This window comes from Choloepus didactylus, chromosome 12 (assembly GCF_015220235.1).
Source record: "Choloepus didactylus isolate mChoDid1 chromosome 12, mChoDid1.pri, whole genome shotgun sequence".
In the NCBI taxonomy this organism is placed as follows: domain Eukaryota; kingdom Metazoa; phylum Chordata; class Mammalia; order Pilosa; family Megalonychidae; genus Choloepus; species Choloepus didactylus.
Window position 1 is genome coordinate 35,802,029 of NC_051318.1, and position 26,702 is coordinate 35,828,730.

Below are 26,702 nucleotides of genomic sequence, written 5' to 3' on the forward strand. Positions count from 1 at the left end.
AAAAGATATGAAAAGACAGTTCTCTGAAGAGGAAATACAAATGGCCAAGAAACACATGAAAAAATGTTCAGCTTCACTAGCTATTAGAGAGATGCAAATTAAGACCACAATGAGATACCATCTCACACCAATTACAATGGCTGTCATTAAACAAACAGGAAACTACAAATGCAGGAGAGGATATGGAGAAATTGGAACTCTTATTTCTTGTTGGTGGGACTGTATAATGGTTCAGCCATTCTGGAAGACAGTATGGCACTTCCTTAGAAAGCAAGATATAGAGTTACCCTTCAATCCAGTGATTCCACTTCTTGGTATATACCTGAAAGATCTGAAAGCAGTGACACAAACAGATATCTGCATGCCAATGTTCAAAGCAGCAACATTCACAATTGCCAAGAGATGGAATCAATCCAAATGTGCTTCAACAGATCAGCGGATAAATAAAATGTGGTATACACACAATGGAATACTACGCAGCTATAAGAAGGAACGAGGTTGTGAAACATATGACAATATGGATGAACCTTGACGACATAATGCTGAGCAAAATAAGCCAGACACAAAAAGAGAAATATTATATGCTACCACTAATGGGAACATTGAAAAATGTAAAACAAATGGTTTATAATGTAGAATGAAGGGGAACTAGTGATAGTGAGCAGTTAAGGAAGGGAGAATGATAACCAAATAAGAAAAGATAAGCTATTGTGGGTAAATTTAACGTTCTGCGAATGCCCAGGAATGACTATGGTGTGTTAATTTCTGATGGGTATGATAGGAACAAGCTCACAGAAATGTTGCTATATTAGGTTATTTTCTTGGGGTAGAATAGGAGCATGTTGGAAGTAAAGTAGCTATCTTAGGTTAGTTGTCTTTTTCTTACTCCCTTGTTATGGTTTGTTTGAAATGCTTTTTTTTAAATTTTTATTTAATATAGTTGATTCAAAAAAAAAGTTGATTCAAAAAAAAAAAAAATATGCAGAGCCCCCTTGAGGACCTGGTGGAGAATGCAGGGGTATTGGGCTTCCCCACCTCCATGGTTGCTGATGTGCTTACAGACATAGGGGACTGGTGGTTTGATGGGCTGAGCCCTCTACCACAGGACCTGCCCTTGGGAAGACTGTTGCTGCGAAGGAGAGACTAGTTCTCCCTCTAATTGTGCCTAAGAGCCTCCTCCCCACTTTCTCTTTGCTCCGATGTGGCCCTCTCTCTCTAGCTGAGCCAACTTGGCAGGTGAAATCACTGCCCCCCACTACGTGGGATCTGACACCCAGGGGAGTGAATCTCCCCGGCCATGTGGAATATGAGTCTCGGGGAGGAATCTAGACCCAGCATCATGGGATGGAGAACATTTTCTTGACCAAAAGGGGGATGTGAAAGGAAATGGAATAAGTTTCAGTGGCAGAGATTCCAAAAGGAGCCGAGAGGTCACTCTGGTGGGCACTCTTACACACAATGTAGACAACCATTTGTAGGTTCTAAAGAATTGGAAAAGATAGTAGTAAATACCTGAAACTATCAAACTACAACTCAGAACCCATGAATCTTGAAGATGATAGTATAAAAACATAGCTTATGGGGGAAAAACTAAGATGGCGGCTAGGTGAGACAGGGCAAAAATACACCTCCATGACAAACACTAGATAAAAAGTGACCCAGAATACCGGTTACAGTGATGTGCCAGCTGGACAAGGTCTTCTTGTTCCACAGAGGCCGTATACTTGGTGAAACCGGGAGTCTGCATTCTGAAACGAGTGATTAAGCTGCCTGGAAGACCCACAGCCACGCGGCAGTCTGGGAAAGCCAGGGTTTGCTGTTTGGAGACTGACGGGCTCTTTTAAAAAAGAAAAAAAAAAGGGAAAAACCCAGGAGTGGCTACAGCTGTGATAGTGAGAACCACGCAGTAAAACACAGCAAGAGGGGGCCGGGCCGGCCTCTCGGTGTCTGGCCTGGAAGATAGCTCGCTGCAGATACCCTTGGGGCCAAGGGAATGGAGGGGAGAGCTGGAAGCAGAAAGAAACCCCGCGGCTAGCAGCTGGCTTCCCGGAAGGCTGGATAAACTCCTGCCCGGGACCGTGCCCATAGCCTAGAGCCCCGCCAGTTGTCCCAGAGCTGGGAAGGAGGAACTGTGCGAGGAGGGGGGTGTGGAGACGCCCCATTCAGCTATCTTTGCATCAGGCTGAATGCGCCCCGGCATGGCCCAGTGGCCTGGGACTTCCCTTGAGGGACAGCGCGCACTGGTGATGTAGCACGGCATTCCCTCGGCACAGGTACTGGAGGATCATGGCTGGGACGTGGGACCCACTCAGAGAACCCAGGGACACTACGCCAAGTCCAGTGGTTTGTGGGACAGCGAGAGAGAGGGTCTGGGGCTGAAATGAAATGAAGGCTTAGACTCTGGCGGCGGTCGTGAATCCCCAGGAACCTGGGGATTTGAATATTAAAACTTTCCTTCCTCCCTGGCCACCCGTACACACACCCCACATTCAGAGCTGACGGCTCCAGCAACACACCCAAACTGAGTTCTCCAACTGAACCCCACAAGAATCATTTCCCCACACACTGCGGGGACAAGGTGGAGAACTGACTTGAGGAGTATAGGTGACTCACAGACGCCATCTGCTGGGTATTTAGAGAAAGTGTATGCCACCAAACTGTGTTTCTGAAAAATTAGATAGGTAGTTTTTTTTACAACTTGAAAGAACCCTATCAAGCAAAGCAAATGCCAAGGGGCCAAAAACAACAGAAAATCTTAATGCATATGATAAAACCAGATGATATGGAGAATCCAACTCCAAACACACAAATCAAGATATCGGAAGAGACAGAGTACCTCGCACAATTAATCAAAGAACTACAATCGAGGAACAAAAACATGGCAAAGGATTTAAAGGACATCAAGAAGACCATGGCCCAGGATACAAGCGACATAAAAAAGACCCTAGAAGAGCATAAAGAAGACATTGCAAGAGTAAATAAAAAAATACAACATCTTATGAAAATAAACTGTTGGCCAAATTAAAAAGACTCTGGATATTCACAATACAAGACTAGAGGAAGCTGAACAACGTCTCAGTGTCCTAGAAGTCCACAGAACAGAAAATGAAAGAACAAAAGAAAGAATGGAGACAAAAATCGAAAAAATCGAAACGGAGCTCAGGAATACGACAGATAAAATAAAACGTCCAAACTTAAGACTCATTGGTGTCCCAGAAGGGGAAGAGAAGGATAAAGGTCTAGAAAGATTATTCAAAGAAATTGTTGGGGAAAACTTCCCCAACCTTCTACACAATATAAATACACAAAGCATAAATGCCCAGCAAACTCCAAACAGAATAAATCCAAATAAACCCACTCCAAGACATATTTTGATCAGACTCTCAAATACTGAAGAGAAGGAGCAAGTTCTGAAAGCAGCAAGAGAAAAGCAATTCACCACATACAAAGGAAACAACATAAGAGTAAGTTGTGACTACTCAGAGGCCACCACGTAGGCGAGAAGGCAGTGGCATGACATATTTAAAATTCTGAAAGAGAAAAATTTCCAACCAAGAATACTTTATCCAGCAAAACTCTCCTTCAAATTTGAGGGAGAGCTTAAATTTTTCACAAACAAATGCTGAGAGACTTTGCGAATAAAAGACCTGCCCTACTTCAGATACTAAAGGGACCCCTACCAACAGAGAAACAAAGAAAGGAGGAAGAGATATAGAGAATTTTAACAGACATATATAGTACCTTACATCCCAAATCCCCAGGACACTCATTTTTCTCCAGTGATCACAGATCTTTCTCCAGAATGGACCATAAGCTGGGACATAAAACAAGCGTCATTAAAAAAAAAAAAAAAATTGAATATACTCAAAGCACATTCTCCAACCACAATGGAAAACAAATAGAAGTCAATAACTTTTGAACTGTAACTCCACTATTTACTTTCTACATGATATAAAATATACAAACCCTAATGACAAATCAGTGGTTTTTAACTCAATGTAAAATATGTAATTTTAGACAACTATATAAAGGTGGGGGAATGGAGGAGTATAGGAACATAGTTTATGTGTCCTAATTAAGTGAAGGTGGTATCAAAGAAAAACAAGATTGATAGGGATTTAAGAGGTTAATTTTAAGCCCCACAGTAAACACAAAGAAATTATCAGAGAATATAACCATAGAGATGAAAAGTAGAGTTTGGGTTAAGAGAAATGGGGGAAGGGGCAATGGGGAGTTAAAAAATGAGTAAAGGGTTGCTGTTTGAGGTGAAGGGAAATTTCTAGTAACGGATGATGGGAAAGAGCATTACAACATTCAAAATGTGATTAATTCCACTATGGAAGGCTAGGGAGGGGGTGGAATGGGAAGATTTAGGCTGTATATATGTCTCCACAACTGAAAAAGAAAAAAAAAAAAAAAAGACAGTCTAAATAGATGACAATTGAATGCCAAGGATGAACTTGGATGGGATTGGAGGATAAAGGACAGGTGGCTCAAAGGGACACAGTTGAGACATAAGGAAAAGGAAATACAGAATGTAAGCTTCGTATCATTGTTGAATCTCTTGTACTTCTTAGCTGCGCTTAATGGGATTGCATAAAAGAATGTTCTTGTTCATGGGAAGTGTATACGTGAATTATAGTGTGTGTTCAAGAATGTGTGCAGCTAGCTCTCATATGTTCAGAAGACAGAGCAATAGATGATGGATGATAGATCAGGAGGGAAAGAAATAGCGATGTGACAGCACGTTAAAGTTGGTGGACTGAGCTATTGGGGGAAGGGGGTCAGGGTATGATGGAATTCTGTGTATGGGGTCAGTATTGTTTTTGCAACTGTTCCTATAACTTTGAATTTATTTCAAAATTAAAAAAAAAAAATGTAGCTTATGAGGGGTGACAATGTGACTGAGAAAGCCGTATGGACCACACTCCCCTTTGTCTAGTTTATGGATGGATAAGTAGAAAAATGGGGGAAGGAAAACAAAACAAAACAAACAAACCAAAAAACAAAAAACAAACCAAAAAAGGGGGCACACAGTGTTCTTTTTTACTTTAATTGCTCTTTTTCACTTTAATTTTTATTCTTATTATTTTTGTGCGTTGTAATTAAAATGTCAAAAATTAATTTTGGTGATGAATGCACAACTATATAATAGTACTGCAAACAACTGAATGTACGCTTTGTTTTGTATGAGTGGATGGTATGTGAATATATCTCAATAAAATGAATAAAAAAATAACATTAGAATTCTTGCTCATGTTAGCTAAACAGAGTTAACTAGATTCAAAAAGTTCTCAGTGTGCAATTGTTATTAATGTATTAAAAAAAAAAAGCATAGCCAGACATTTATGCTCCCACAAGTAGGGCCTGCGATCCAGTGACAGCTTGAAGCAGTTACATAAGACAGACCATCAGCCCAAATTCCCTTGGATTAAGGGAGCTAGAACTCAATGAGGGGGAAATTGAGGCAAGGTTAGAATTATAGTGGTGGCTGGATGATGAGCTAAGGGCAAATTTCAAGAAGTGGTCAGATCTCAAGGAGAAAGATTTCTCTGAGAACAGCAATAAACAGTGCCTGGGGCCAACTGACCCCACCTGAGGGAGTCATCTACAATCAAGCATCAACTAAGGAGGGAAAACGAGAAGGTAGTAAAATAGTTAATAGAATAAAAAATCTATAACAGCAGGTTGCCCCACAGTGCCAGGGCCCCTTGCCCCTCACCTCTTTCTTCGTGAGATTGCCTACATATCCTTCTGTAAGGGTACTTAATATTTCTCTACCTGTGAAGAAGCAGAAGGAGAGAGGGTAAGAGAAGATGTTATTTCTTAACTTAGGAAAGAAGTTGTAGAAGAATAATGAATAGAAATTGGGAAACTGAGGTAGGCAAGGGGAAGAAAATAGTGTTTCAGAGATGCACACACTTGTTAAAGTATACATAGTATACCTAGCTTTTAAAATCCCACTCAAGGGAGAGTTTAGAAGTGAAGCCAGAAAAGGAGGCAGAACCAGAACACAAAAAACAAACAGTATATTTTCTGAAATTCTCCTCAATATTGAGTTCTTCAAACGGACAGATATCCCATTGCTTGAGAACAAGGGCTGCTGAGGTCTTATTTCAATTTGGGGAGGAATCAGTAAAACGATGACAATGGCTATTAGAACAGAGACAATACTGCAACTGAACTAAAAGCAGTAATTTACATGAATCACTAGTCATTCAAACCCTAGGTGAAACCCAGTGTGGAAAATGCCATTTATAGATACACACATAAGCTTTACTGAGATAATGTATATATCATACAATTTATATGTTTAAAATGTATAAGTCAATGGTTTTACTATACTCAGAGAAAATCATGGATGCATCTAAAGTAGTGTTACACAGATATATTAAAAAACAAAGATCTCCAATCAATAACCTAACCTTTTATCTTAACTCATGGGGGGGGGGGGAAGGAGCATGCTACACCTAAGCAAGAAAAGGGAGGAAATAATAAAGGTTAGACCAGAAATTAATAAAATACAGGATTGAAAAACAATATAGAGAATCAAATTAACAAAACCCGGAGCTGGTTATTTGAGAAAAAAAAAAAAAAAACAATGACAAACTTCTTATTAGAGTGGCCAAGAGAAAAAGAAAGAAGACAAATTTGCAAAACCAGGATGAAAGAGGCAACAACACTACCAGCCTTAAAGAAATAAAAAGGATTATAAGGGAATACAATAAATAAGATAACTTAGATGAAGAGGACTAACAACTAGAAAGATACAAACTACCAAAAGTCAAGAAACAGAAAATCTGAATAGATACATAAAAAGCAAAGAGAGTCAAAGTGTGTTGGTTAAGTTCATGTGTCAACTTGGGTACTTCACGGTGTCCAGCTGTTTGGTCAAGCCAAGTCCTCACCTAATTGTTACAGTGAGGTTATTTTGTGAATTTAAATCACTAGTTAGCTAATTGCATTTCTGGCTGATTACACCTGCAACCAACAAAGTAGACTGCCTTCAGGAATGAGAGCAGACTCAAAGAATCGGCTGAAGGCCTCAAAGGGAGAACTAAGGAGTTTAGCAGTCAGAAACAAGAAAACTTCTATCTGCCGTTCACCCAGCCAGTTTCTCCTGGGGAATTATTTGTTACCTTGATTGGAGCTCCCAAATTTCAGCTTCTCCTTGGGAATTCAGTGTCACCATTGAGTTCCCAACTTGTGGCCCGTCCTACAGAATTCAGACTTGCCTATCCCCATGGTCATGTGAGCCAATTCCTATAATAAACCTCTTAATTTTTACATATATATAAAGACACATAAATACATGAATATAAATAAATATACACAAACATATCCATCCCATCAGTTCTGTTTTGGTTTTTTTTGTTTTTTTTTTTGGAAAATCCTGACAAATACAAGAGGGGTGGGGTGGAGTTACACTTCCCAAATAATTCTATGAGGCCATAGGGAAGTTTTCAGCCATTATTCCCTCAAATAATTTTTTTTCGCTTATTTTATACTCTCTTCTCCTCTCCTTCTGATACTCCCATTATGTGTATGTTGGCATGCTTAATGGTGTTCCTCATTTCTCTGAGGCTCTGTTCATGTTTCTTTGTTCTCCAGATTGCATATCGATCTATTTTCAAGTTCACTGATTCTTTCTTCTGCCAGTTGAAAGCTACTGTTGAACACCTTTAGTGAATTTTTCATATCCATTTTTCATATCCATTATTGTACTTTTCAACTCTAGAATTTCCATTTGGTTCTTTTTATGATTTCTATCTCTTTATTGATTTTCTCTATGCGATTAGCTATTGCCATCATACCTTCATTTACTTCTTTAAGTGTGATTTCCCTTGGTTCTTTAGAAACAGTATTATCAGCTGCTTTGAACTCTTTGTTCTCCAACATCAGGGACTTCTCACAGATAGTTTCTGTTGTATGCTTTTTCCCCTGTGTATAGGTCACACTTCCCTGTTTCTTTGAATGTATACTAATTATTTTTGGTAGAAAACTGGAAATTTTAGGTAATATATTGTAACACCTCTGGATACTGATCTCCCACACATATTTCAGAGCTCCTTGTTGTAGCTGTTGTTTATTTATTTATCAAGAGACTTGGCTGAACTACATGAAGTCTATTTTCCTCATAGCGCTACTCAGAGGACACAGCTTTGGTCATAAGCACAGACACCATGAGATGACAGTGGTGTTAGCGGGGTTCTCTTCTGACTATTTTCCTGATACCTTTCTTAAGCTATCTACCTCTGTTAGAATTATATCCAGCTGTTAGGCTCCACTAATTGCCAGATGATAGTTATACTATTTTCAAAAATGCCCAGAAGGATAAATTGCTCCAATTAAATTTAAGCTCCTTTGCTGGAGGAGGTTTTTATGCTTGCTTCTGAGGTTTGTTCTAACCCCAGTATGGTTCTTCTTAGCTCCTTCTTTGCCTGGATATCTCTGATATACTAGCTGATCTATGATTTACTGTGTTGCTTTCCTGGAGCTAAAAGCCTCCTCTTAATTGCTTAACACCAAAATCTCCATTGTTTTGTAGAGTGTCCTTAGGCTTGAACTTCCCCACATGCTGTTATAAGTGAAGTCAGTTCAAATTGGAGAGAATTGCAGAGCTCTCTACTCTTATGGTCTGCCTCCCATTCTAGGCAAAATCTCTGAGCCACTATTCTGAATGGTGGTGATAATGGCCACTTCTCCTGAAGTAACACCCCTGTCTTAAGAGAACAGCACTGGCTGGGGTTGATCTCCTCTAGTCTTCTGAGCTTATTTGTCCTAAACTCTGCCCTATGTGTTACGGTTAGGGTGACTGACGTCCTCCCAGTAATCTTGGTCTGCTATATCTGGGGTGGAGCTTCTGGCCTACAAGTGGGGACTGGTGGAAAAACCCTGACCTCTCAACTATACTCACATGGAATTTAGCCTCTGCAAGACAGAGATAGTAGGTTGGGATGAGAAATGCTGGTGGCCTGCCCCACTTGTGGAGATATCTTGGCAGGAAACCTCAGAAAAATGGAGCACTGTTTTTTTTAGTCTCACCTACTCATAGTGGAGTTTCCATCACACTGAGCTGGAGTAGGGAAGAGAGGGAACAGGTCACAGCTCAAATGGCCAGAATGTCTCTCTGTTTTTATCAAGATTTAGATTTTCCCAAATAAATATATCATCACTTGCTGTATAACCATAATACAATTTCCAACAACTTTAAATGATTGTTTTCAAATTTTTTTTTCACCAATTATGGTTGTTTAACTGGGGACTGGTTCCACAGAGCTACTCAGATGACCATTACAGAGAGGATCACTACCATTTAGCTTCTAATACAGATTTTGTCACTATGCAGCTCACTTGAAATTGAAGAATAAAAGAATTCTGATTCTAATTTAAGCATGCAGTTGAGTTTCACGACTATCAGAAAGTCATGTCTTAACCTTTGTATCAGAAGTAAAAAATAAATCTCATTTAGGAAAATGAAAAAAAAAAAAAAGTTTTTTTAAATAGCTTGAAAAAAGGAGACTTCCGGAAAGGTGTCTGAGTGGCTGAGGCATTGCAGGCTTCTCCTCTGTGAACGAAACCAGAGAGGGGTTGGAGGATGCCCATGAATGTGGTTTCAGGGTGTGAGCAGTGGAGACTGCACCTCGAGGGATGGGGTGAGTTTGTTTGTCTGGGATCACCTCCTGGGGCCAGAGTGACCAGGTGGCCAGCAGCCAAGGGAGTGAGCAGTGAATTTCCAATCCCATGCACCCATTTTGACAATTAACTGGGGAGATAATACTGCACAATCACATGGCCAGGAGCTTCCATGAGGGAACCCAGGAGGCAAAGGATGAGACTTGATTGCATTTACTCTCCCCCCACAGAAGTCCAGAGGATGCACAGGCAAGAAGTAGGGATCGGAGAGGGTGCAGCACAGAAGCATCAGGAGCTTCAACCACACCCAAGAGGCTAGTTGGTACATGGAAGGCAGAAGAAGGGCACATTTGAGCTGGAGGGTGCCTTTGAGCAGATTACCTGCTGAGCTTCTGATGGCCCACATAACACCACCAGGGCAGGCAGTACCCAGTGCACATGCAGAACTGGTGTACTGAATGGATCACCACCCAGTTTAGACCCCACCCAGCACAAAACAGAAGTTCAGGGAACAAGGGCTTGAGAGTAAGAAGTGGCCCCAGAAGACCACTTACTGGTAGGGAGGGAAAGTGCACTCCAGAAGCTGTAGCTCAGACAAATTAAACACAAATGCTCAAATAATCCCGCATTTCCCAAAATAATCATACTAAGATAAGCAAATGAACCGAAGCCAACAGAAAATCATAAAGCACCTGAAGAAAACAGAAGATATGGACAAGCCAAATGACCAAATTAAGAAGCAAGGATATACACAAAATTTGGAGCAACTAACTAAAGAAGTACATGCAAAATTCCAAAACAACTTCAAGGAGACGGCTGAAGACATAAAGAACATCAAGAAGACCACAGAAGAGCATAAAAAAGAATCTGAAAGAATGAATTAAAAAACAGCAGATCTAATGGAAATAAAAGATACTGCTGATCAAATTAAAAATATGCTAGAGGCACACAACAGCAGATTTGAAGTGGCAGAAGAAAGGAAAAGTGAACTAGAGGTCATAGCAATGGAATGCAAACACAGAAAAGAACAAATGGTGAAAAAAATCAAAAACTTTGAAATGCGTCTCAGGGAAATGATGGACAACATGAAGGGCACAAATATAAGAATCACTGGTGTCCCATAAGGAAAAGAGAAGAGAAAAAAGGGTTGGAAGACTGTTTCAAGGCATAGTTGGGGAAAACTTCCCAGCTCTTCTAAACAATATTAATATACAAATCAAAGACGCCCAACAAACTTCAAATAGAATAAATCCAAATAAACCCACTCCAAGACATGCTGATCAGATTGTCAAATGCTGAAAAGAAGAAGAAACTTCTGAAAGCAGCAAGAGAGAACCAATTCACCACATATAAGGGAAACAACATAAGACTAACTATTGACTATTCACTCAGCAGGCAAGAAGGCAGTGGTATGAAAAATGTAAGATTCTCAACGAGAAAAACTGTCAGCCAAGAATACTTTAACCAGCAAAGCTCCCCTACAAAATTGAGGGAAAGCTTAAAATTTTCACAGAGAAACAAATGCTGAGAGAATCTGTTAACAAGAGAACTGCCCTGCAAGAAATACTAAAGAGAGATCTACTGGATGAGAAAAAAAGAAAGGATAGAGAGGTCTGGAGAAGGGAACAGAACTGAAGAGTATTGGAAAGGGTAACTTAAAGGAAAAAAAAGAGATCTGAGAACTAAAATATGAAGGCTGGTTCAAGAACTCCCTTTACAGTAATAACTTTGAATGTGAATGGAGTAAACTCTCCAATAAAAGATACGGACTGGCAGAATAAATTAAGAAGTATGACCCATCAATATGCTGTTTACAAGAGATTCATCTTAGACACTGTGACACAAAGATACTGAAACTGAAAGGAGAGAAAAAAATATTCTATGCAAGCTGCAACCAAAAGAGAGCAGTGGTAGCTATACTAAAATCAGACAAAATAGAGTTTAAAAGCAACGATATCATAAGAGACAAAGAGAACACAATATATTAATGTTCTAGTTTGCTACTGCTGCCAGAATGCAAAACACCAGAGATGGATTGGCTTTTATGAAGGGGGTTTATTTGGTTACACAGTTACAGTCTTAAGGCTATAAAGTGTCCAAGGTAACACATCAGCAATCGGGTACCTTCACTGGAGGATGGCCAATGGTGTCTGGAAAACCTGTTAGCTGGGAAGGCATGTGGCTGGCATCTGGTCCAAAGTTCTGGTTTCAAAATGGCTTTCTCCCTAGACATTCCTCTCTAGGCTGCAGTTCCTCAAAAATGTCACTCTTATTTGCACTTGGGATATTTGTCCTCTCTTAGCTTCTCTGGAGCAAGAGTCTGCTTTCAACAGCCGTCTTCAAACTGTCTCTCGTCTGCAGCTCCTGTGCTTTCTTCAAAGTGTCCCTCTTGGCTGTAGCTCCTCTTCAAAATGTCCCTCACAGTTGCACTGCGTTCCCCCTGTCCATCAGCTCATTTATATGGCTCCAGTGACTCAACTTAGTCCCACCCTAAATGGGTGGAGCAACACCTCCATGGAAATTATCCAATCAGTCATTACCCACAGTTGGGAGGGGCACATCTCCACAGAAACACTCAAAGAATTACAATCTAATCAACACTGATAACGTCTGCCCACACAAGATTACATCAAAGATAATGGTGTTTGGGGGACATAATACATTCAAACTGGCACAATTAATAAAGGTGACAATTCATCAAGAAGAAATAACAATCATAAATGTTTATGGACCCAACCAAGGAGCTCCAATGTACATAAGGCAACACTGGCCAAACTTAAGGGATCAACAGACATTCCATGATAATTCTGGGAGACATCAATACATCACTGTCTTCTACAGACAGAACTAGACACAGGACAAATAAGGAAATTTAGAACCTAAACAATATGAAAAATTAATCAAGACTTACCAGACATATATATAGATCGTTACATCACAAAGGAACAGGATATACATTCTCCTCTAGCACTCATGGAATGTTCTCCAGTATAGATCACATGTTGGGGCATAAAACAAGTCTTAATAAATTCAAAAAGACTGAAATTATTCTAAGGACATTCTCTGACCATAATGGAATGCAACTAGAAATCAACAACCCCCAAGGAACCAGATCTTTCACAGATACATGAAGGTTAAATACCACAGTCCTAAACAACCAGTGGGTCAAAGAAGAAACTGCAAGAGAAATAGGTAAGTATCTAGAGATGAATAAAAACAAGAACACGACATATCAAAACCTATGGGATGCAGTGAAGGTGGTGCTGAGAGGGAATTTTATAGCTCTAAATGCATACATCAAAAAGCAAAAAAGAGCTAACGAGAGAAACCGCATGTTACCACTGCTATGAATTCCCTGAATAAGCTAAAATCAATGTTATATAATGTAGAATATGAGGGACCTAGAGATAGACAGAAGCTAGTGAAGGGGCAGTGATAACCTAATATGTACAGACATGTTAATAAGGGTGAATTTAAAGGTATGGGAATGGACAGGGGTGATGACTGTTTGTTAATGGTATTGTAAGTATCAGAGAAACATTTCAGGCAAACGGGATTGAAAGTGGTTGTTTAAAGGCATGTATCCTATAGATTAGCACTACAAATAGAGATAGGTGCTTACATGATATACTTTTAGGTATGACACTGGAACAAAGCGTAGACAACAGAGTGGTTTATGGGAAAAATCTACCTATTGCATACCAGAGACTATAATTAATAGGAATACCTTACTAGTACCACACAAATACTAGGACAAATAACTTAGGGTTAAAAAAGCTATGGGGTGTTTTGAGTCATGAGAATTGTTTGAATTGGAGAGTGATGAGGAGTGTACAACTAAGCGATGATAATGTGAGACACTGATTATTGTGGACAGAACATAAGAATATATACAATGTGATATTAGAAAACCTCTACTTTATAATTCAAGCCATCAATCTTGAGTCTCACTCTTGTAAAATTTATGGTTGTAAAGGGGAGGCTAAGCCCACCTATGATTAAGCCTAGGAGTCACCTCCAGAGAACCTCTTTGGTGCTCAAATGTGGACTTTCTCTTTCTAAGCCCAACTCTGCAAATAAATTCATCACCCTCCCCCCGATGTGGGACAGGACTCGCCCCCCCCCCCCAAGGCGAGCGAGCCTTCCTGGTGATGTGGGACACAGATTTTGGAAATGGGCCTAATCCTGGCATCAAGGGGTTGAGAATGCCTTTCTGACCAAAAAGGGAAAACAAAAGGCAACAAAATAAGGTTTCAGTGGCTAAGAGATAGCAAATAGAGTTGAGAGGCTGTCCTGGAGGTTGCTGCTATGCAAGCTTCAGCTAGATAACCCAAATGGCCACAGTATGATAAGCCCATGTCAACAGAAGTCCCAGAAACCTTAAAGAATACCTGGGTCCCTATCTGAGATCTGTAAAAGTTTCACTCACTAAGTTTATTCTTCAAAAACTTAAATCCCCCAGAGAGCTCCTATGCCAGGTAAGTCCCAAAACCCAGAGGCAAGAGACTCTTCAAGAAAATCAACCAATTTCATCTCCATTTCTCATAATGCCAATATGAACAGGTTAGGGTAGTCACTGACTAGACATCCCTGAATATCAGGAAAGTAACTAAACTACAGAAAGGGGTAGCAACAGACAAAACAGAATTTAACAAAGGATTCTGCATACTGAATTTCTATATAATTTTCTTTTTTCTTAGTTGCTAAGGTATTAGAATAGCTAAAAGGAAAGAACTGAAATGGTGGAACTGTAACCCATAACATTCTTTGAAATTTGCTATATAGCTACCTATTACAATGTAATTTGAAAGTTATCACCTTTTTGTATATATGTTCTATTTCACGATAAGGAAATAACTGAAACTATGATACTGTAACCCATAACATTCTTAGAAATTTGCTCTCTACCTACTTGTTAAATTGCAGTTCGACAGTTATCACTTCTATGTAAATATGTTATAAGCCACAATTTAAACAAAAAAAACCTTGGAAAAACTATTTGCTTTGACCATACTTTTGATCATTTAGATTTTGATTTAATTTTTCACTTAACCATTAGCACAAAGATTACACTGGCATACTATAATGTCAGGTAACACTGAGAAAATGCATATAAATTATTCATTTTTCCTTCTTTAGAAGGCTGCATTTCTAAGCTAATTTTCTTACACATCATGAGAACTCTGATATTTTTCTTCAAAATAAAGTATCTTCAATATGAATTTAGCCGTTCATCATCTTAAGGATAGGAAATGTATTAATCTTTTTCTTTATCACAAATAATTTTGATCAGTTGTCACTGACAGCATAAATAGAAATGGAAACATCTTCGGAATCCAGAAGAGAATTGTGAAAGTAATTATAAGTGAAAATGTGTATTTAAGGTACTTTTGAGTTTACATCTTTATCAGATGAATGTTTCAACTCTGTTTAGCTGATTTTATACCACTTAATTCTGCCAGCCATGCAGACAGCTTTATTTAAAATCAGAATAAGATCTGAAACATATGAAGTACTTCATTTTTTCATTTAACTTTAAATTCTATATTTTCTTCATTTTCCAGAATTTCCATTGTTCTAGTTTGCTAATGCTGCCAGAATGCAAAACACCAGGGATGGATTGGCTTTTATAAAGGGGATTTATTTGGTTACACAGTTACAGTCTTAAGGCTATAAAGTGTCCAAGGTAACACATCAGCAATCGATTACCTTCACTAGAGGATGGCCAATGGTGTCAGGAAAACCTCTGTTAGCTGGGAAGGCATGTGGCTGGCATCTGGTCCAAAGTTCTGGTTTCAAAATGGCTTTCTCCCAGGATGTTCCTCTCTAGGCTGCAGTTCCTCAAAAACGTCACTCTTAGTTGCACTTGGGGTATTTGTCCTCTCTTAGCTTCTCTGGAGCAAGAGTCTGCTTCCAACAGCCGTCTTCAAAATGTGTCTCACCTGCAGCTCCTGTGCTTTCTTCAAAGCATCCCTCTTGGCTGTAGCTTCTCTTCAAAGTGTTACTCTCAGCTGTACTGTGTTCCTTCTGTTTGTCAGCTCATTTATATGGCTCCAGTGATTGAATTTAGACCCACCCTGAATAGGTGGGGTTACACCTCCATGGAAATTATCCAATCAGAGTCATCACCCACAGTTGGGTGGGGCACATCTCCATGGAAACACTGAAAGAATTCCAATCTAATCAGCACTAAAATGTCTGCCCCACAAGACTGCATCAAAGAATATGCTTTTTCTGGGGGACATAATACATTCAAACCGGCACATCCATCCTCTCTACTTTTAAGCTTTTCATTAGCAATACTAATTTGTGTATTTTAAAATTTTACATGCAAGGTATCAGTAAGTATACAAACTTTCAAAATTTCCCTTACACTATTACTGTGGTAAATATACACACACTGAAAGCATAGCAATATATTTAAAAAGGGCATAGTTTCTGGTCCAACAAGTAAAGAGCTAGGAAGTCACCTTTACTGTCCCTACAATACACAAAAAAAGGTGAAAAACTGAAAATCAACAACTCTTCTGAGATCCATTAGAGAATTGAGGCCACAGGGCAAACTAAAACTCCCCAAAACTGGCTAGAGGCAGATAAGAGAATCACAGCTTACCGGGAGCAGGAACCACTGCTAAATGACCATTGGGTAGAACACTGAAAGGGTAACTGACTAAATCCTGGAAATTGAGCATGTACTAGTTTGAGAGATAAAGCCTCCCGAAGGTCCAGCCTTAGTGAGGCCTCACACTTTCCTCCCAGAGTCCCACCCAGTTCTCATGGTGAATATCAAAGGAAAACCCGCCTTGTGCTTCTGGCAAGGGAAGGAAAAAAGTAAGCATTTTGAAATACACCCAGAGCATTCTGTTGTGCTTAACAAAGTCCTGCCTTTAGGGAAACTATTTTACCAGAGCCTAATCAACCTTGGTGAAGTGAAATACTCATCTCCAGTCCCCTTTAGCCTTCAGCAATGGGGAAAGGAAATTCCAAACTCCAGACCCCTCTAGCTTCCTTTCTCACTTACAGGTAGGAGGCAACTGAAAAGAACTTATGAAGGTCACAGAAACCCAAAGAAAAAGGGGTAAACAAAAACAAGGACACCAGAGAAAATTTTCACCTCCAACACCTACAGCTTAACTCCTGGTTTTATATATATACATATATATATCTTCATACTAAAGGTCTATTTACCTCATTTCCTTTTACTCAATACATGATCTCTGGCTTTCAACAAAAAATTACAAGGCATACTAAGAGGCCAAAACAGTCTGAAGAAATAGGACAAACATCAAAATCAGACTCAGATATGGCAAAGATTTTAGAATTATCAGACTGGAAATTTAAAATAACTATGATTAACATGCTAAGAGCTCTAACTGAAAAACTGGAGAACATGCAAGAACAGATGGGTAATATATAAGCACAGATATGGAAATTCAAAGAACCAAAAGGAAAAGCTAGAAATAAAAACAAAAGCAAAACAAAACAAAACAAAAAAAAAAAAAACTGTAACAAAAATGAAGAAAGCCTTTTACGGGATCATCAGTAGATTGGATACAGCCAAGGAAAGAATCAGTGAGCTCGACAGTAAGTCAATAAAAATTTCCCAAACTGAAAAGCGAAGAGAAAAAAGAATGATAAAGATGAAACAGAACATCCAAGAACTCTAAGACAATTACAAAAGGTACAACATGTGCATAATGGAAATATGAGAAGTAGAAGAAAAAGAGAAAGGACCATTAAAAAATATCTGAAGTAATAATGACTAAACATTTTCCAAACTTATTGACAAACACCAAACCAAAGATCCCGGGAGCTCAGAGAATATCAAGCAGGATAAATAGCAAAAACCTATACCTAGGCATATCATATTCAAATGCAGAGAATCAAAAACAGAGAAAATCTTCAAAGAACTTGAGGAATAACGACAACTTACCTATAGACTTTTCTTCAAAAACCATGCAAATAAGAGTGAAGTGAAAAAGTTAAAATGTTCAAACAAACAAACAAAAATCACTAACCTAGAATTCTTTATCCAGAGAAATAAATTATCCTTCAAAAGTGTAGGAGAAATAAAGACTTTCTCAGACAAAAAACATTGAGGGACTTTGTCACCAGCAGACCTGCTGTAAAAGAAATGTCAAAAGTTCTTCCAGGAGAAGGAAATGATACAGGCCAGAAAGTCAGATCTACATAAATAAAGAGATACACAGAAACTTCAGGACAGTGATTACCTCAGCGGAGGAGGAGAGGAATGGGATAATGTGAGGAGAGTAGCTGTATTTAAAATTTAAAATTTTTAAAGAAGTTCTGTATATCTGTTCTACTTTTTGAAATACTTCATAATTTAATAGAAAATAATTAAATAAAAGAACACTTAGTACTTGGGATAGCTGAAACATTACTGTAGGCTAAATACAGACTTTGCCTAAACTACCTTTTGTGGTCATCAACCTAAACCTAAATTGTCACCTATAGGCTAATTAGATTCTTGATGTAGCAGTGGGTGATCCAGAAAATCAAGTAAATAGCCATAGCACTCCCCTCAGTGACTCTCAAAGCAGGGGTGCCACATTATTGAAACCTGCATATCAATGAGCTGTTACTAACCTACAGTATTCAACTGGTCTCTTTTCATACCAATATTGATGTCAAGTGAAAGTAGCTCAATCCAAGTGTGTTTTGGAAAAAGGAATACACCCTCAGTAGTCTATACTTTTCATTAGGGTATTGATGCTTCTGATGGTTGTCAAGCCATTAAATAAAGTAAGTAGTTTTTTATATTATATATCAAGATTGTTATTTTCTATGGAAATTTTTAATGCATTAATTTTTATGTGTTTTTTTTGTATAGCCCTGTTTTCTTCATGAGCTTAAAAACTGAACAGGAGGTAATTCTTTCAGAGAATTTCAAAAGACAGCACTTGACCAGTCATGCTAGTACTCTCTAGTTATCCAACATAGAATCTGAAACAAGCACGTACACACAAACACACAACAGTTCTAAGAAGTAATCGGGGCAGTTTTCTTAATATAGCAAGGTACTGCTTAGAAAAATAATGTACCGGACTATCAATTATAATAAGACTTCAGAAGTGACTCAATATAGAGTGGAAAATTATGTTAAATTATACATTTTTGTAAAGTTTACCTTCCCTCAGGAAAATAAAAATATTAATACTTTTTACTATTCAATTCATGTAATATGCTCTTTGCCCTGAGAAACGATTAAATGTCCATTTACAAAGCTATTTTTTCAAAATGATCATAAAGATAGGATGGACATAAGGAATCACATAAATTTATCATAAAATATACCATAAGACAATTGTTTAATTCTATTACAGCTTTTGTGTAAGAGATTTGAGTGAAATATTTTTCTATTTTGGTATATAGAATGAACCACAAAATTTAAGACAACCAAAGAGATTACACTCAATTCATGAATTAATCTCATTTACTTTTGACTCTGAGTACTGCATGTCAGAATAAGACACATCAGCTTCTCTACTGCAACAAACTAGCATTTACCTAGCACATAGCAAGCAAGTAAAAACTATTTGCTAAATAAGGAATTTTCATTTATCCTTGACTTGCATTTTCTATCTGAGATCAAGGAAACAGCCATATATATGAAATCTCACCAGATCTTATTTAAGTGAAGTTATATTATTTTGACTTTGATATTTTGTTAAATGTTCTTTTAAAAAGTTATTTTTTTTCCAAAACAAAATGACATTTCAGTGCAATGCAGCCATGAGGAGAATAATGCACATTAATGTAATACTCATTATACTATTTATCAGCTTCCTCTAGATTGTTGCTGAAAATACAAAAGCGTGCAAGTTAAACAGCAACTCTTCATGGTATTTTTCTGGCAAATTCAAATCACAAATTTTAATTCACAAACTGTCATTCATACTACAGTATTAGTTTTAAAATCTTATTGTAATATTGTTCACTATAGGCCATAATTCAAACTAAAGCAGTTCTGTCATGGGTACTATCAAAGACGTTTAAGTTCTTAAACAAAAAAGGATATCACCATAGGTAAACTTATCCTCAAGAAGTTCTCACAACATGAAATCAGAAAATAATGTTATACAAGGATTCAAACTACTTGTTTTAAAAGAACGGTTACCCACCCCAGCTATCACACATTTGGAATTGTAATTAAAGATACTGTTCTTTATAACAAAGGGTAAAATATTACATATCATAACAGAAAAGAAAAATGAATCAGGTATCAGAAAATGGGTTTACAATGTGGTTCTCTATAGAAATGTATTCCTAATTAGCATAAGAAAACAAAATTTTCTATTTAAATTCAGTTTCCTAAAGATGAAACAAATGCATATCTGTGCCATCAATTAAAAATATGAGAGTCACTGAAAAGGTTGAGAATAATTTAAAATATTCATACATGGATTAAGATTACCAAAAAAAAAAAAAAAAAAAGAAGAAGTAAAACTCACAGAGAACGTTGGCCCAATATTTGATGCCGTGACAGTATGAATTTCGTCCCCCAGTTTTACTGACAGCTCCCAGTTAGGCACTTGTGGTTTAATAACAGGCATTCTTAAAAAGGAAAAGAAAAAGAGTTAATCATTTTGTATTACTCTTTCTCAGTAAACTGAATTTCCTTTGACATTAAGTGCAAGGCAAAACTACCAAAGACTGTGTTTCCTGATATTCTACTGTAAAAAGCTTCTATGCTTGGAAAAAATGCTTTTCAGATTTCAACTAGAGAGATAAAAAATATACACCAGCAGTCATTCTTGGATAACTGTTTTACCACCATTTATTCCAAGTAACATCATCTATTTCAGTTTCTTAATTGTGGCCATCCTTCATAAATTAACTTTCCTGATGCATCATTAATTTCTTTCCAAGTGTTTGTTACTGTTCCAGACAGTTTAAAATACCACAACACAATAAACTATGTCAAGCCTTAAACTTCAGACATAAAAGGAATCACTGAATCAACATGATGTTTGCCTGGAGAATTACTTTTGGTTTTATTTTGTCCTTCATAGATGACTCAAAAAATATAAAGAATGAACTTCCATGCAGTCTCCTACTTGTAAAATTATCTAGAAATGTTCCTTTATGTTAATTATACAGAAGAAAAAATTACCTTGGTATATTAGATAAGATAAGTTAATGAAAATTACTTTTTGGTAAAACAAACAAAAAAAAAACTACATCATTTATAATGTTATTTATTACTAAACTTTACAAAATTTCCCATTTAAAAATATCTCAAATACACACTTATATGTACTTAAACGGTAGTATAGTAATATCATGATTTTCCTGAAACAATAGCCCATTCACCCCCCATTTATTAAGTGCTTTGTGCTAAGTTTGGGAGGTAAAAAGAAAAAAAAAAAAAAAAAAGACATAGCTCTCAATCTTGAGAACCTAAAAGCTTTCTAACATCTATTCTATCACTAGTTATAACCATCATCTAAAATCCAAAAAAGCATCCTGTATCTTTAAACAATGCTAGTTGAATAACACATTCTTTTCCTACATAGGATTAGTATTACAATGTTCAGAAAAACTGAGTCAAGCAGCAGGAGACATAAACAGCTTTAAAATACATATGTTTCCTCAATTGTTTACATTAACAAAAATTTAATGATTTCTGGATTAATCTAATTTAAATACTCATGTTTACATTAGTTATAGTTAGTTGTGAAGTAATATTTAATAAGCACTAAACATCAGCAATTTGTACCATCCAGACCCTAATGTAAGTCATGATTGTGAAAAAGTTTTGCAGGTATATTTTAATTTAAACCTGAAAAACAATTTTAAATGAAATCTCTATGTATTCAATAAGAAAAGGTCATAATTAAATCACCTCTACACACAAAACTCCCATAAGTCTAATAGGTGATGATTAATAATTTAGGTGACCTTTGTATTCAGCCCACATCTTGATTTGTTTTCTGAAGATGATGCATTTTAAATACTGTAGAAATGAAAATTAAGGATAAAGTTTAAAATGCATCAATAATAATGCACACTGTACAAACATGCACGGAAGATTCTTTTTCGGGCAATCTGAAGAGGATTTTTTTTCAGAAAACAAAACTTGACATACCAGAGATCTTAAAAGAAGCAGCAGGGGACATAGGGGAGGAAAATAAGGATGAGGATGAAGGGAAAATGAAAAGAAGGTATGGGGCAGAGAGGAGGAGAGAAATGAGATTGCTGCCAGGCTCTGACCCCACCACTATTTTAACACCTAAAAACCACAGGGCATTTATGGAAAACAATATTTAAGTGAAGATTTTTTCCTTACAAAAGTATCCACTATTTAATCCCAACACCCCCTCAGCCTAATCAAACCATCATTATATATATATATGCAAATTTTCTTAAATGTAGCAACATAGCAGCTTTACTATGTCAAAGACTGTTGTAGCAGTTCAGGTCAATAAATCTTCCACAGGTATTTGGTGTTTTTCATTAATTGTTGACTTCTATGGATCAGTTGTGAGGTTTGATTAAGAACAGGTTCTCTTGGAGATAAATTTCACATGAATCCTGTAATCTGCTAACTTGTTATATTATCTGACTAACTATGCAAAGAAATTATTTTATATATTTTATTCTCTACATTTCTGCATCATCAACGTCATCATCGTCAGTCATTAACATCTTTGGCTCTGAAATGCATTTTTCTGAACTTTCATCTGTTCATTGAAGGACAAGATGAAGACTGGGAAGGTCCTAGGTGAGTTCAACATTTCCAAAGAATCGACTCACTGGAATTGGCTGATTATTGTCGTTGTCTAGAAAGACACTGTTGTCCATCTGAAGTGGTGGCTTCTGAGCTTTCCCTGTCTCCAATGCTGACATCCCACACTGTGGAGCTGTTTTCAGATGCTTCTGTACTGGCTCTGTATTTTGGCAGGGACAGGCCATTGTCAATCTTTGTCGAGCAACGGTCACACACAACCCCGTGATGACTGAGGTGAAAGCCTTCGCCGTCACTTGGCGTGGGGGCACGAGCGTCATTTCCCAGAAACAACACACTGCTTCCAGCTAACTACAGAGGCTCATTTTCACCAGAGACCTCAGGTGTGATTTCTAGCAAGGAAGCACTATTACTTTTAGTTACTAGTTTCTGTAAGCCTGATTTCACAAGATTATCTTTGTCATACTTAAATTTCTTGGATAGTCGCCTCTCTGTGGCTTTCGGCGGTGAGGAAATCAGACACACTGCTTGCTTGGCAGACTTAGCGACATCCACTTCCTGTGCAGAGGTCAACCCGGCTGCACAGCAACTTCCGCCTCTCAGGCGTGCGGAGTGGCGCACTCTACCCCTAGGCTTCCGGCTCCTCAGAGCTTCCGGCCGTCCAGAATGTGAGCGGCGCCACACCACCATTACCGCTGCGGAGGGCCTGGCGCCTCGCTTAAAGCTTCTGAGAAGCTACCTGGCGGTCTGTATCCAATTTTATTTCTGATTATCCCAACTTGTATGTCTAGTAGGGCCAGGCCCTTAAATCGCTTCATAAACTAAGCCAAGTTATTACGAGGAGAAGAACTAAGCACAGTGGTTACAAATTCAGGCTCTGGTGACTAAGTTGATACAAAACCAACTGGGTCATTTACTAGTTTTGAGCTTAAGCATATTATTTAAATGTTTCCTTATGTAAAAAAAAAAAATTATGATTATAATAGAATCTGTATCATAGAGATGTATTGAATTGTCATCCTCACCATTCTCCTCTTCTTCCTCTTCTTCTTATACCCATCCCAGGCCTATACTCTTGTTTTCCCCCTTATCTGAAATCTCTCTGCCTCTCAAACTAACAGATTCTCAAGAATATTACCTCCCCCATAAATTGTTCCTTAATTATTATAGTACAAACTTCAATGATCTCCCTCTTCCACTTAAACTATACTATGTGCTATATATTTTAAAATTTAGTGACCTGATGGAAGTAACACTTTCAAGTTAATGTTGAGACCATTTTCAGTTCTGTAACAAGCCTCTGAATCCCCAGAATTAGAAGTCGTTGATCCTGACATCCTGTCCAAACCCAAAAGCATTTTCCCACAAAAAGCAATCTTACAGATGGTAACTACTAACTACTACTATTTATTTTTCCATTATTTTATTTTGACCCACATCTGTTTCATATAGGCTGTAATCTGCTCCAGGAGGTACTCTTTGGCAAGTAAGCAGGCTTTTGGGTTAACACTGTGAGGCTGAAATCTTAGCCCTTTATCTTACTAGCAATATGTACCTGGTGACCTATTTGTTCTTCTTGTTCCCAGATTTCCAGTGGATCAGAGCAGAGCTGGGGAGGTGGTGGGAAGCTATTGCTTCTCCTGAACACGGAACTTTTCAAGAAGCACTTTTCTAATAATTTGTTTTAGGGTGATATGTTAATAGGATAGGAAAAAGAGGCTTCATTATGAACGCAAAACCTTGAGATACCCAGAAAAGACAAAGTGTGGAATCTCTTTTATGAGTTTATTCTTCTACAAACAAAATTTGCTAAGATCTATTCTGGCTTTACAGGAGTTGGAAAAGACTGTTATGGGTTTTTTATTTTTTTTTTAAATATAAATGGATGGGACTGTACATATGTCAGTTAATTAATAAATATAGGTTAGATCTATCAACTATAACATATATAATGTTTATCTTAAAAATTTAAGAAGATTTTTATGAGCAATCTCTGAAAAGGAGGAAAAAAGGTCTTGCAGTTTCACTTAACTCACCATAGTTACGATACAGAGTTTCCGTTAAAGAAGTAGGTTTCTAGCAAAAAAGGTTCCCAACTGATCAAGTATTTCATTGGTACAACTTATTCACCCACAAAGTTAACTATCAATTATGCAACTACCTCAAAAAAACAAAACCCCAAAACCCAGTAAAAAGTAATTAACATGGACAGTTACATAGCAAATCAAATAATAGCTCCTACACAGGCCTGCCTACTTCAATTATCCTTAGTCAGAATGATTATGATCAATAAAACTAAATTTTTTTATATTTTTGTGGTGAAAAACTGTCAGCTAATTGTCACTAAGTTTAAAGCTAATACATTTAACTTATTGGAATATTTTACTCAAAATGGTGCAAGTAATGCTAAAATAAATATATTGCCTATTAAGTACCATATTTTAAAAGTGGATTTTATGTAAACATAAAAACCAACAGCATCTTCAATTATCAAGGATTACCAGCATTTCAAAACCATATTATGAGACACTCAGAAAAGCTTGTTTTCAATTGTTCCATTATACATTTAGGAGTGAAATACTGAGTTAAAACAATGTTAACTGTCAAAGAATCATTAAGAAATCCTCCATCATAACCTTCACAATGGGTGGTCTGTAAAATGATCAAGAATAATATGCTGCATTCCATAGCCACTGAGGTCAGTTTCTGCATACAAATCTTTGCAGGAAGAAAAAGGCCTTCAGAAAGTGGGCCATTCATCTGAACCAAGTTCAGAGAATTTCCAGCACAGTGAAAAGATATGTCATGCGAGCACACAGATGTATTCAGTGGGGGTAGGCAGAACCAGCTACATGGAAACTACAAAGGAGCCCCCCCATGGCTCATGAATAAGTCGAGGAAATGATCAGAAAAAAAAAGAGAGAGAAATGTTTAGACAGATGGCCCACTTAAAATGCCTGAGACAGGGTATAACAATTTTAATGAAACTTTAGATCTAGCATATGAATTGTTTATTTCCCCCAGGGGGTGGTGGGACTCCCAAGAAAGACAAAAATTCAGCAATTCACTGAAAACTCACTTTTGGTAAGTTGAGATAGAGTCACAAATGAGTTTTATAGTGTTCATATAAAATTCATATTAAAAAGTTCATATAAAATTCTTCACAGAGCCATCAGCTATCAAAATGAACATAAAAACCATGTAATAAACAGATTAAAGGCATTTTAAACAGAAGTCTACTGCCAAACCAAACAAAAATTGAAGACTTATGTGAGAACTTATAACACTCCAACATTAAAGTTCATCACTGCAGAAGAAATATAAAAGCAGCATTTTCAGAGAACCTCTTCAAAGCTAGAAGCTGTCATAGAGTAACAGAATTCTGTCTACAGGCCATTAAAAATGTGTATGTTTGAATATGTAAGACTTTGTAAAAAAGTGTATATTACAAAATAGTACTTAGAAACACAACATCCCATAGTTTGGTGTTTTCAGCATTACAAATAATTACACAAATGACATCTGAGTGTAGAAATAAATACAGTTATTTATAATAATATACATTTTAACATTATCCATATCCCATTTTTTTCCTCTACCAATAAAAGCTTAAGGTTCTTAATTTAAACTTTGGGCACGATTTGTCAGGAAAGACAAAGTAGTGTATCTGCCACATCTGCAGGTTTCAGTGTCTGAATGACCAAATGCAAATTCTGGTTGCAACTTTTACTAGCTGCATGACCTTTACAAGTTACTTCTCTTCCTTGTGCCTCAGTTTCCTTATCAGTAAAACAAAGATAAGAAAACCTAACTTATATGGTTGATTAAGTGAGATAGAAAATGTAAAGTGCTTAGACTACTGCTTGGTACATAAATGCTAAACAAGGGTTAGCTAACATCATCAACTGATGGAGCAATATCTGAAATGGCACTGTAAAGTTTCAACAACTCTTAAGTTTTAAAAAACTTTACTAATATAAAATTTACATGCAGTGATATTAAAAAAATCTTAAATTCCTTAATTCCCCGTTCCAGTACATCTCCTCCTCCTCCCTCACCCAACCATAGATGAGTTTTGCATGTTCTAAAGCTTCAAGTAAATAGACTCTGAAAAATGTGGTCTTTCTTGAGAACATACATTTTCATTTCTTGTAGGTAAAAGCCTAGGAGTAGAAATACTGGGGCAAATAATATGTCTAATTTAATAAAAACTATCAAACTTTTCCAAAGTCTTATTACATTTTTTCACTCCCACCAGCAATGGTGTTGCTCAACATCCTTGCCACTATTTGACATTGTCAGGCTTTCTAATTCCAGCTAGATTAGTGAATGTGAAACAATATCTCATTATACTTGT

At 37.4% G+C, this 26,702-nt stretch overlaps 2 protein-coding genes across 5 annotated transcripts in view; both read right to left on the reverse strand.

Moving 5' to 3' along the window:
- Positions 1-26,702, reverse strand: part of PCCA (propionyl-CoA carboxylase subunit alpha) — a 599,270-nt gene that overhangs the window by 215,487 nt on the left and 357,081 nt on the right. For all 4 annotated transcript variants that reach the window (XR_005211057.1, XM_037799856.1, XM_037799855.1 and 1 more), the window contains one exon: positions 20,109-20,211. Coding sequence is in view for 3 of the 4 variants with exons in the window: in XM_037799856.1 (XP_037655784.1) it covers positions 20,109-20,211 (103 nt within the window). In the remaining variant the exon portion in view is untranslated. The remainder of the gene's footprint in view (positions 1-20,108; positions 20,212-26,702) is intronic.
- Positions 22,292-22,810, reverse strand: LOC119506743 (UPF0688 protein C1orf174 homolog). The gene has a single exon (XM_037799865.1). It carries the CDS (start codon positions 22,663-22,665, stop codon positions 22,378-22,380), a length of 288 nt encoding a protein of 95 aa, XP_037655793.1. The 5' UTR covers positions 22,666-22,810; the 3' UTR covers positions 22,292-22,377.

Bases quoted from the DNA above. Each gene is read 5' to 3' on its own strand.
- LOC119506743 (XM_037799865.1), bottom strand. From the start codon at position 22,665: ATGACGCTCGTGCCCCCACGCCAAGTGACGGCGAAGGCTTTCACCTCA.